Raw genomic sequence first — 11,435 nt, forward strand, 5'->3', positions numbered from 1 at the left:
AAGGACCAGGCCATTTTTTGCAAATCTGACCAGTGTCACTGTATGCATTAATAACTCTGGGATGCTTTTACCTATCATACTGATTCAGAGAGTTTTTTCGTTTTTTACTTGACGGTGGTACTGGTTACTTACCGTCCGACCCCTGTAATCCTCCCCTATTCCTCAACTTACCCCCTTTCCCCCATTACCCCGACAAATTACCTCCCCGCAGTGTTCTATCCCCAACATTTTTTAATGAAAACTCAGACACCGGGTTTGGAATAAATCGGCCACAGCAGCCGTTTTTTATTAACATACAAAAAATAATATATTAAATAACAATTCCTTCCGAGGGGAGGTCCTTGAACCCCCAAACAACTGCAAATACCCCACCGGGTGAGCCATCTTGCCTCCAGCCATTTCCCACCAGCTCAGAAGCACCACTGAATGGCCCCTTTTAAATCCGCCACCACTGGGAGTCAAGCCCCAACTATGGAGTCCTCCCAGCATCCTCCTCTGTGAATATAACAAACTTCAAGTACCTCCCCCCGCCACTGACGCGAAGACTTGACCACCTTAAGTCTGTACGTGTTTCCATAACCTCAAAGCCACTTCAATACCCTCCTTAATTGCTAGGTTCCATATGTCCAAACCGACTGCATTTAAGTGCACACACGTATACCCTGCGGTGGGGTGGGCGATGTGCTAAACAGTGGCCAGACGCTCTTTTATGGCTAAGAGTGCCGGCCACAGTCAGCGCACCCACAAAAAAAAAAAGCAATTGCGCCCAACAAAATTTGTGGGGGGTGGCAAGCTGCAGCACCCCTGGGGTACTGTGGACCTCAGACACCCTCAGATCTGGGGGCTCTCCCTGCCTAACCTAAAGCTCTCCCTAAATGTTTATGTGCCAGATGGCACTTTATAGTGGCTCAGGGACACGGATGGCAGCGGATCGCGTGGGAGGCAGAGGGACCGACACGGAGCTCCTCTCTCCTTGCTCACACGGAAGTCTGTGGGCGGGGAGAGCGGCGCTTCGTGCACCCGTCCATCCAGCCAATCACAGGCGATCCTGAGAGGTGGCGTCACCGCCATCTCACAGGATCTACGGAGGGTGATTGGTGGTGTATATTACACCACCGATCACCCTCCTATTCCAGGTCATCGGTTCACCGGAGACCCGAATGACCTGGAAAAGCTGCAAACCGCAGGTCTGAATTGACCTACGGTTTGCAGCGATTGCCGATACGGGGGGGTCACAGGACCACCCTCGGCATTGTCACAGGGTGCCTGCTGAATGATTTCATCAAGCACCCCGTTCCGATCACCGCCCGCCGTGCGACACTGATCGGAAAAACACAGGGCATACCTGTATGCCCTGTGTCCTTAAGGACTTGGACATCAGGGTGTACTTGTGTCTGTAAGAGGTTAAGCTCCCCAAAAAACAAGCTTAATGTTACTCATTTGCCTTGTCGGTAGCCAAAAATCCATCAAACTTCCAGGATCGGTTTGGGAAGCTGAGATCTGAGGTTGTGCAAAGTTTCAAGGCAATTGATTGAGGTTCCGGCACATTATGGTACATTAAGCCATTTTCACATTAAATGTTTTAGGATGTCCCCTGGGAGTTGTAGTTTTACAACACCCGGAGAGCCGGAGGTTGCCTACCCATGCTCTACTGTATGCAGCTTGCTTCTGTAAACACTCTGCATCGGAGCCACAGGGAAGTATGGCCCCTCCTCGGACTCTGGAACCGTTCTCAACAATTGTATCCCTAAGATTCTAAGGTTTTCAAATTCTGCTTGAAGCCTTTAGCAACTGCAGCAGACGTGTAGAATCTAACTTAGGAACCAAACCCTATAGCTCTATGGTGTTGCTAAGGCAGAGGGAATAGAAGTAGAGCACGAAACTACTCTGGATCCCATGGCCATAAAGTGCCCATCAATAAACTGCTCCTTTGCTTGCTGAGACACTGTGACTGCAGATATCTGCATTCACCACTAGGGGGAAATGCCAGCATTCAGATTTATACAGCCGCCGATAAGTTCAATGCTAGTTGTATACATCCAAATGCAGTTAGCTCCCCCTAGTGGAGGCAGCCAAAATTACATCATGTATCAGGAATACAGAGCTCCTGTATACAGACAAAATGAGAATTAGCAAACAAGCCATAGTGCATGTTTAGGATCTCTCAGTCGGTAAACCTTATTTTGCTCTGTGAGCTCCTGGAGGATATAATGCCACGTGCAGCTCCAATAGTTATACATTGCATTATATTGACTCTATCTCCATAAAGCTCAATATGGTTATATCCAACAGTCTTCAGTCTACTGCAGAAAGAAAAAAGGGGAAAACAAGGTCTCCGATACGTTGCCTGGACTTTTCACGCTGCGGATCCTAGTATGGTGATGTGGGTCAAGGTTACTTTAAATCCAAATTGTATGAAAATAGGATCGGGCTGCAGATATTCCTGAAGTCCTCTATCACACCATGTGGTTTTACACCATCAGATCCAAGCACGGGATGAAATGTAAGTACTCATAGAATTCCTCCCCTCATCCAAACCTATAAAAACCAAGGGGTCGTAGAATAGTGAAGCATCATAGAGTAAAGATGCTTATGTTCCCCAGTAGACCCATGTATGGAGGGTCAAAATCTTATCCTGAACAGAAGATTGGGGTGCAGTAGACTGAATTGTACGAAAATAGGATCGCGCTACAGATATTCCTGAAGTCCTCTTTCACACCATGTGGTTTTACAGACGTTTTACAAATACTCATAGAATTCCTCCCCTCATCCAAACCTAAAAAAACCAAGGGGTCGTAGAATAGTGAAGCACATTCACATATTTGTCCCGTAAAGAGGTTTATTGTACTTAGCCCTAAGTAGACGCCCCTGACGAAACTCAAGCAGCGAAACCCGGGTCGGGCAGCGTGGAGATTTATAATTCTGATATGCTGATTACAAGTGTAACTTTGTGAGTACAATTAACCTCTTTACGGGACATATATGTGAATGTGCTTCACTATTCTACGACCCCTTGGTTTTTTAGGTTTGGATGAGGGGAGGAATTCTATGAGTATTTGTAAAACGTCTGTAAAACCACATGGTGTGAAAGAGGACTTCAGGAATATCTGCAGCGCGATCCTATTTTCGTACAATTCAGTATACTGCACCTCAATCTTCTGCTCAGGATAAGATTTTGACCCTCCATACATGGGTCTACTGGGGAACATAAGCATCTTTACTCTATGATGCATATGGTGGTCCATACAGGTCCTGCTGTAATCTGTAGATTGGTCCATCACATGTATTTTATCTGTAGTAAATCCTATCGATACCAGAACTTGCACTGGAATATCAGTCAGAGGTGGCCATGCAGATGAGCGAGAATCACTGGCTTGGCCATGTTTATAGCTTCCCTAGACCTTCATATATTGGCCCATGTATATCCATGCTCAGTTTTCCTACATGTATCATTCATAATGGATTTACTGAAATCCAGGTCATGGTGGTAGGATGGGGACCGCCACTCACTATAATCTGGTCAATTCCACAACAATATAGACTGATTGTGATCTGATTGGTCAGAGATTGGCCAGTGTCAAAGATCCCAGATCGCTTTTTAACGAATCAATAAAAATAGATAAAAACAATGTCAGCAATCATTTTATTTTCATCAGACACATCTCAAACTTTCAATTTTGATGATTGCTAATAAGACACACATGGGATGGTTTACTTGTTGGAGCCAACTTTGGGGAGATCCTGTGGAAGGACACATCTCTTGGTGTCAGGTACAAGCGCGTAGTTGGGGTTACATGCACAGCCTCGCCTACATTCTCTTCTAAGGCAATTTGGGGGAGATACAACATCGGGGCAGTTATTGGCACAATTGGAATATGTTGTGTTCCCGCTTCAGAGTCAGCACTTATCCTTTTCCACACATTCACCCCTGTCATTTAGTACAGTGCCCTCTGGGCAGAAACAACCTTGAACACATATTTTAATGCATGCAGTATCTGGCTTCTTGCAGGTTGGTGGACAGGCGCTTCCACAATCAGTATATACTTTGCCATCTGTACAGTCTGCAAAAGAAGAATTAAGAACAAGTTATAAGAATGTCAGGGATTAGGAAAACATGGCTGCTTTCTTCCAAAAGTGTAGTGCCACGCCTTTCCAGAGGATGTTTGTAGTATCGGCTCTATTCCGTGGACAGGAGGGGGCGCTGTTTCTTAAAGCAGCCTTTGTTTTATAGTATCAGTCGGACCCTTGGCTATTGATGTGCAGCTTAGGGACCCCGTCAGTGGCTCTTTTTCTTTCATTTACACACTCTCCCGACCCTGGTGTAAATTAGGTGGGATTGGAAAACCCCTTTAAGTAATCAAAAAAACTAAACAATAAACTAATAAAATAATGTAGGTGATAACGGCAAACAATGTACAATATGCACATATGCCGAATTGCTATGGAAGTGTCCAAAGAGCAAGGATCGTCCCATTGCATTCCTTTATCTGGCAAACAAGGTGCGTGCTGAAATGCCAGTCCAGATATATAAACCAAGGAATCCAGGAATAGTGTGAGGCCTGGGCTGATAGCATTGCTCCGAGACACCAGAGGTGTGAGACCACTAGGTACGGATAGCTGATCGAGTCACATCCTTCAGCAGAAAGTCCTTTTCTTTAATCAATGATCAAACAGTGGAAGCTAGCCCCGCCCCTCCCCGTCCTCCAACCAATCAGAGGCAGCCAGCAGTCCAGCACTGACTCACAGAACAGGGGAGTCGCAGGGACTCAAAGAATCGTGTCACCGAGTCCCTGCCAGGCTTCCTGCTCTGCGGCTCCCTGTCTCCCGACAAGTCCGTCCGGGGGGGGTATAGTATTGCATGTAGCAGAGCTGTGTGTGTGTACAGGGTGCTTGCAGTAATGTAGCAGAGCTGTGTGTGTACAGGGTGCTTGCAGTAATGTAGCAGAGCTGTGTGTGTACAGGGTGCTTGCAGCAATGTAGCAGAGCTGTGTGTGTACAGGGTGCTTGCAGCAATGTAGCAGGGCTGTGTGTGTACAGGGTGCTTGCAGCAATGTAGCAGAGCTGTGTGTGTACAGGGTGCTTGCAGCAATGTAGCAGAGCTGTGTGTGTGTACAGGGTGCTTGCAGCAATGTAGCAGAGCTGTGTGTGTACAGGGTGCTTGCAGCAATGTAGCAGAGCTGTGTGTGTACAGGGTGCTTGCAGCAATGTAGCAGAGCTGTGTGTGTACAGGGTGCTTGCAGCAATGTAGCAGAGCTGTGTGTGTACAGGGTGCTTGCAGCAATGTAGCAGAGCTGTGTGTGTACAGGGTGCTTGCAGCAATGTAGCAGAGCTGTGTGTGTGTACAGGGTGCTTGCAGCAATGTAGCAGAGCTGTGTGTGTACAGGGTGCTTGCAGCAATGTAGCAGAGCTGTGTGTGTACAGGGTGCGTGCAGCAATGTAGCAGAGCTGTGTGTGTACAGGGTGCTTGCAGCAATGTAGCAGTGCTGTGTGTGTGTACAGGGTGCTTGCAGTAATGTAGCAGAGCTGTGTGTGTGTACAGGGTGCTTGCAGCAATGTAGCAGGCTGTGTGTGTACAGGGTGCTTGCAGCAATGTAGCAGAGCTGTGTGTGTACAGGGTGCTTGCAGCAATGTAGCAGAGCAGGAAGCGTGGCAGGGACTCGGTGACAGGATTATTTTAACTCAAAGAATCAAATGAGTCTCTTGAGAGCCGACTCAGCAAGTGATCCGAAGATTCGATGAGCTGAGCATGCGCATTGACCTTCAGTTCACTTGCTTCTGCCGGCTCAGGAAGTGAACCGAAGATCCGATTCATGAAAAAGATCCGAACTTCCCATCTCTAAAACTCAGTATCAGGCCGGGCGGCAGCGCAACTCACTGACGTCACGCGCCTGCTCCTCCCACTTTATGAATGAAGTAGGAGGAGCAGGCGCGTGATGTCAGTGAGTTGCGCTGCCGCCCGGCCTGATACTGAGTTTGTGAGTACAGAGAGGGAGAGGATCGCAGAGGATTTCAAGTTGTTCACATAGGAATATTACTATTACAGTGAGCGGGGCCCCGTGTAATAGAATACAGTGACTGCACCGGGCCCCGCTGCCATTACAACACCAGATGCCGGTGTTCCGTTTACTTGGCAGTATTATGTCTATATCGTGGGAGATAGTCTTACATTACCTCTAGCTTGAAGTGCTGACTAATATAAAATTTTAAATCTTTATTTCATTTCCTTAAAACTATTTTCCACGATATAGACATAATACTGTCAATTACACGTCACAGAGGTGCTGAAGAGGTCTAGATATTTGCATTTTGTTAACCTTTATTTTTGTTTGCATTTTGTTAACCTCTACTGCGCCAAGTCGTCTTTTTCGCGCATGCGCAGTGTATTGGGGATCATTCACTCACAGGGACACTGTTATGGGGGGATCTGTGGATGACACATATATAGCATAAGGTGCTATATATGTGTCACCCACAGATCCCCCCCCCCACAACAGTGTCATCCACAGATCCCCACAACAGTGCCATCCACAGAGCCCCCATAACAGTGTGTCATCCACAGAGCCCCCATAACAGTGTGTCATCCACAGAGCCCCCATAACAGTGCGTCATCCACAGAGCCCCCATAACAGTGCGTCATCCACAGAGCCCCCATAACAGTGTGTCATCCACAGAGCCCCCATAACAGTGTGTCATCCACAGATCCCCCATAACATTGCGTCATCCACAGATCCCCCATAACATTGCGTCATCCACAGATCCCCCATAACAGTGCGTCATCCACAGATCCCCCATAACAATGTGTCATCCACAGATCCCCCATAACAGTGCGTCATCCACAGATCCCCACCCATAACAGTGCCATCCACAGATCCCCCCATAACAGTGCGCCATCCACAGATCCCCCATAACAGTGCGTCATCCACAGATCCGCCCATAACAGTGCGTCATCCACAGATCCCATAACAGTGCATCATCCACAGAGCCCCCATAACAGTGTGTCATCCACAGAGCCCCCATAACAGTGCCATCCACAGATCCCCCCATAACAGTGCCATCCACACATCCCCCCATAACAGTGCCATCCACAGATCCCCCATAACAGTGCCATCCACAGATCCCCCCATAACAGTGCCATCCACAGATCCCCCCATAACAGTGCCATCCACAGAACCCCCCCATAACAGTGTCATCAACAGATCCGCCTACAACAGTGCCATCCACAGATCCGCCTACAACAGTGCCATCCACAGAGCCCCCATAACACCTTTTGGTTCAAAATATTTTTTTATTTGGCTATTCCCCACCCCTCTTGTAATTGTTCCGCTACTTGTGGGCAAGCGGGAATGAGTTGAGTAACTTTGGTGGGCAATCCCATCCTGCAGCGCGTGATCCCGCAAGACCTGCCGCTGTAGGTCACGGGTCTCGCGGGATCACGCGCCACAGGATGGGATTGCGCACCGAAGTGACTGAACTCATGCCCATGTAGCCCGCAAGTAGCGGATCAGTGGAACAAGTACAAGGTGGGTGGGGGGATGATCTGTGGGGTTGCTCAGATGGCTAGGCCCTTCACAGTAGTTATTAACCCCTTTCAGCAGTCCCCCATTCACTGAAGGGGAGACTGCTGAAAGGGATTAATAACTACTGTGAAGGGCCTCCCCCCCTTTCACAGTAGTTATGCCCAGATATGTGCCCCCTTCACAGTAGTTATGCCCAGATATGTGCCCCCTTCACAGTAGTTATGCCCAGATATGTGCCCCCTTCACAGTAGTTATGCCCAGATATGTGCCCCCTTCACAGTAGTTATGCCCACACTGTTTCTAACAAAGGCTCACTAATGGACGCTGAGATTAGATCACCCCATACGAGAGCATTGAATCAATGCTTTCCTATGGGGAAAAATTTGACCCTGGAGGTCATCATGCAGGGTGTGAGGACGTCCAGCGTAGGATACCGGACCAAAGGTCTGTTTTACTCCAGGACGCCCTCAGGTGGCTGCCGGTCACTAGAGGCCGACTTATTGCTGGAACGTATACAGTGCAGTTTCTCTAGAACATTGCAGCTCGATTTGCAAAAGGGACACTGTACTCAGACCACTTCAATGAGCTGAAGTGGTCTGGGTGCCTTTTGTGTCCCTTTAACTTTGAAATCTTATTAAAGATTGTGTAGGGTGTGGCTGGAGGTGGGGCATGGAGGCGGGACAAGGGTGGGGCTTGCAGCAGAACATGGGTGGGGCCTGTAAGGGGGCCCTTGATTTATTTTGCCCGGGGGCCCTGAGGGTTCTCAGTCCGCCCCTGGTGACGTCACTGGGCTCACTGCTAGGTGGAAGTCTCTGCCTAGGATACCCATAGTGAGACCCGATACCTTACCGGAGGGAAAAAAAAAGCCCTTGCCCTGCAGTACGCACTGCAGGACAATGGGAAACATTGGAGCGTGAAATACTCTGATGCTCCACTCATTCATGCTGAATGAGGGAAGAAGGGGTTATGTCCGGGCTCAGCTCTGAACATGAACAACCCTTTAAACTAAACTGTAGAAGATTCATTCTTGTTCTTTGGACACTTTCATCGACTCAGTATAGTACAATAGGTTAGTATTATACACTGGTTACCTTTATCCCACCTGTTGTTTTGTGACGGAGAGTTAATGGTTTATTGGTATGTTACAATGTCACCACTAATAGAAAGTCTGAATGACGGTTTCAAATTGAAGAAACAACAATTCTGAGCCCATTTTGAGGCCGGAGCAGCAGCTGTCACTTTGACTAATGGACTGTTACCCGGGGACTATAGATTTGATATAGAGAAAGTAAAATCGAATACTTATAGTAACAAATCCTTACCAGGTTTTGATTGTGCTGTTACCAGAGCAAGGAGCACACCTGCAAAATGAAAATGAAAATGCTAAGTTTGTGTAAAGAAAAATTCAAAGAACATATGGAACGCGAGGAGTTTCTAAGAAACTGGTACCTAGTGCTGTCAACAGTCCAACAAGATGAAGGGTATGAGAGGGACTACTGAGGTAGGAGATGCAATGGGGTCTGGTCACCACAGGGGTCCTCAATAAAAGTTAGCAAATTACCCATAATGCTATGTCCCTGCCTCACCTTCAATAATAATTTGGAAGTATCTGTCTTCTAAAGAGCAGACAGAAGAGATGAGACTACTGAATACTTTCATTGCCCACCAAGGACCAGACGTTGACTGTACCACTGCCTGTAAGGATGCAAACATTTTACTAGAAATTTTGAGCGACTATGGTCTGTTACTGGAAGATTTATGTTTCTCTTATAGCAGATGACAATGACCTAAGAGATGTCACTATATGTCCCTACAATGTATTGAGTTTCACCAATCGGACATGATTTTGTGGGTTCCACCTTTTGAGGACAATCTACTTGGTGGCACTGCTGTATTCCTTGCTGGTCCTAGCAAGTACTAAGGAAGATTCATCAGCTTCAGAAACATAGAGAGGTAAGGGTTTAGTTGTATGAAGCTGATTGGTATCATATAGTTCAGCAAATAAATTGTACTTGAGATTGTGCTGAGACTTCCTGCTCTGAAAGGGAGAGAAAGAGCTGCTAGAGTCTGAAATCTAAACTGGTCATTGATTATCTACAGAGACCCGAGTGACAATGATATACAAGTAAAATAAAAAGTAAAAACCAATGCTTTTACTTGGGGATGTAATGTCCAGTAAGAACCAATAGTATACAAACATATCATATGTGCAACTCACCTAGGGATATCAGCAGCAATGTGATTGTTTGTGTCATGTTTAACTGGGAGGTCTAACTTTTTTCCTGTAAATAATGAATTGAATTGATTAGAGTGATCAAACATTGTCAGAGGTCTGCAAATATACTTATAGGAATCACACTTTGTCTGTTCTTGAACCAAGTTGCTTCCCCACTCCCAACACACACACCATGATGGCACATTTGAGTAAATCAGTTGGATATTTTCTAAGTATGACAACTTCATTTCAGATTGAAGTCACATCCACAATCTACTGATGGATGTGGGTGCAGCTTCTCTAATCTCTGGTGATCTGTAGGGGAAGCACAATGTGGCCGCTCAGTTTCCCTGCAGTGGCCACTTCAGGAGAAATGTGGTATTACATGTCAGCAATACAAGTGAATATGCATCCATGTAACACATGGGCATGCTGAGTCCCCCATAATGAAGAAGTCTCCATGTTATCCATATTTCCAAACTGATGGGACAAACCTTACAATGAAACAAGAAAAGACAAGTCAGCTATCAGCTCTGGTTGGCTTCAAACTGCTTTCCAGTGGGTGAAAAGATTTTAGGAAGGACTTTGCCTCCTCAGTTGAAAGGCATCAGAAGAAAATATCGGCTAAGAATCAGCAATGGGAGCCTGATCCTGCTTTCTACTCTAAGAGTTGGTAGAACCAATCTCTGGATCCTTCGTATTGAAGTGCATGTAGAGGTATGAACCAGCCCCAACGTGAGGCCCCTCTGTGATGTTAGTACATACCTATCATATTGGTGAAATAATATAATATCTTTTCTTCCAGATAAGAGTAGAAGCTTTGGTACATACCTGGATGATGCACTGTGTATTGTCTTCTGGTGATGCAGGGATACTACTGGTGTGCTATTATATATACATTGAGGGTATGGGTGTGTTCAGGGTGTGTGATCGGTGACCTAGTTTTGGTGTATAATGTGTCATTAATGTCATTATGTAATATTCAATTATTGTACCAGGAATACATGAACATTATCATTAAGAGCTGGTGCAACTTTATGTAAATCACTAGTGTTGAGTGAAGCAAAGCGTCTGAAGCAGAATTTAGTCCAAAGTTTAGTAAAACTTTGATTTTAAATTAACCCCTTAACTACCCTGCCATTGTTCACCTTAAGGACCAGGCCAGTTTTAGCAAATCTGACATGTGTCACTTTATGTGGTAATAACTTTAAAACGCTATTACATATCCAGTCCATTCTGAGATTGTTTTCTTGTCACATATTGTACTTCAAGACAGATGTAAATGGAGTCAAAAAATTCATTTTTATTTGTAAAAAAATACAAAATTTACCCAAAAAATAAAAAAAAATAGCAAATTTCCAAATGGCAATTTCCCTACTTTTATAATAGATAGCTATAATGATACCTTCAAAATAGTAATTACTTTACATTCCCCATATGTCTACTTCATGTTTAAATCATTTTGAAAATGACACTTTATTATTTGAGGACGTTAGAAGGCTTAGAAGTTTAGAAGCAAATCTTAAAATTTTTAAGAACATTTCCAAATCCCACTTTCTGAGGCTTACGTATTAGAAACCACCCATAAATCACCCCATTTTAGAAACTACACCCCTCAAGCTATTCAAAACTGATTTTACAAACTTTGTTAACCCTTTATGTGCCCCACAAGTATTAAATGAAAATGAAAATTAAATTTCAAA

The 11,435-nt window shown here is 45.5% G+C and overlaps 1 protein-coding gene across 1 annotated transcript; it reads right to left on the bottom strand.

Annotated features, from left to right (window-relative positions):
- Positions 1-3,626: 3,626 nt before the first annotated feature.
- On the bottom strand, positions 3,627-10,620 carry LOC122929076 (cysteine-rich venom protein 6-like). The gene is made up of 4 exons (XM_044282524.1): positions 10,564-10,620; positions 9,736-9,799; positions 8,840-8,878; positions 3,627-4,061 (listed from the first exon to the last, which is right to left on the bottom strand). The coding sequence occupies exons 2-4, from the start codon at positions 9,770-9,772 to the stop codon at positions 3,898-3,900; spliced, it is 240 nt and encodes a 79-aa protein (XP_044138459.1). The 5' UTR covers positions 9,773-9,799; positions 10,564-10,620; the 3' UTR covers positions 3,627-3,897.
- Between the last annotated feature and the right edge of the window lie 815 nt (positions 10,621-11,435).

This window comes from Bufo gargarizans, chromosome 2, assembly GCF_014858855.1.
Source record: "Bufo gargarizans isolate SCDJY-AF-19 chromosome 2, ASM1485885v1, whole genome shotgun sequence".
Classification (NCBI taxonomy): Eukaryota; Metazoa; Chordata; class Amphibia; order Anura; family Bufonidae; genus Bufo; species Bufo gargarizans.

Excerpts from the sequence above, each read along its gene's own strand:
- LOC122929076 (XM_044282524.1), bottom strand. The coding sequence starts at position 9,772 with ATGACACAAACAATCACATTGCTGCTGATATCCCTAG. Across the intron at positions 8,879-9,735 it reads ATTGCTGCTGATATCCCTAG|GTGTGCTCCTTGCTCTGGTA; the intron begins GTGAGTTGCACA and ends TTCATTTTGCAG. Across the intron at positions 4,062-8,839 it reads AACAGCACAATCAAAACCTG|ACTGTACAGATGGCAAAGTA; the intron begins GTAAGGATTTGT and ends CTTCTTTTGCAG.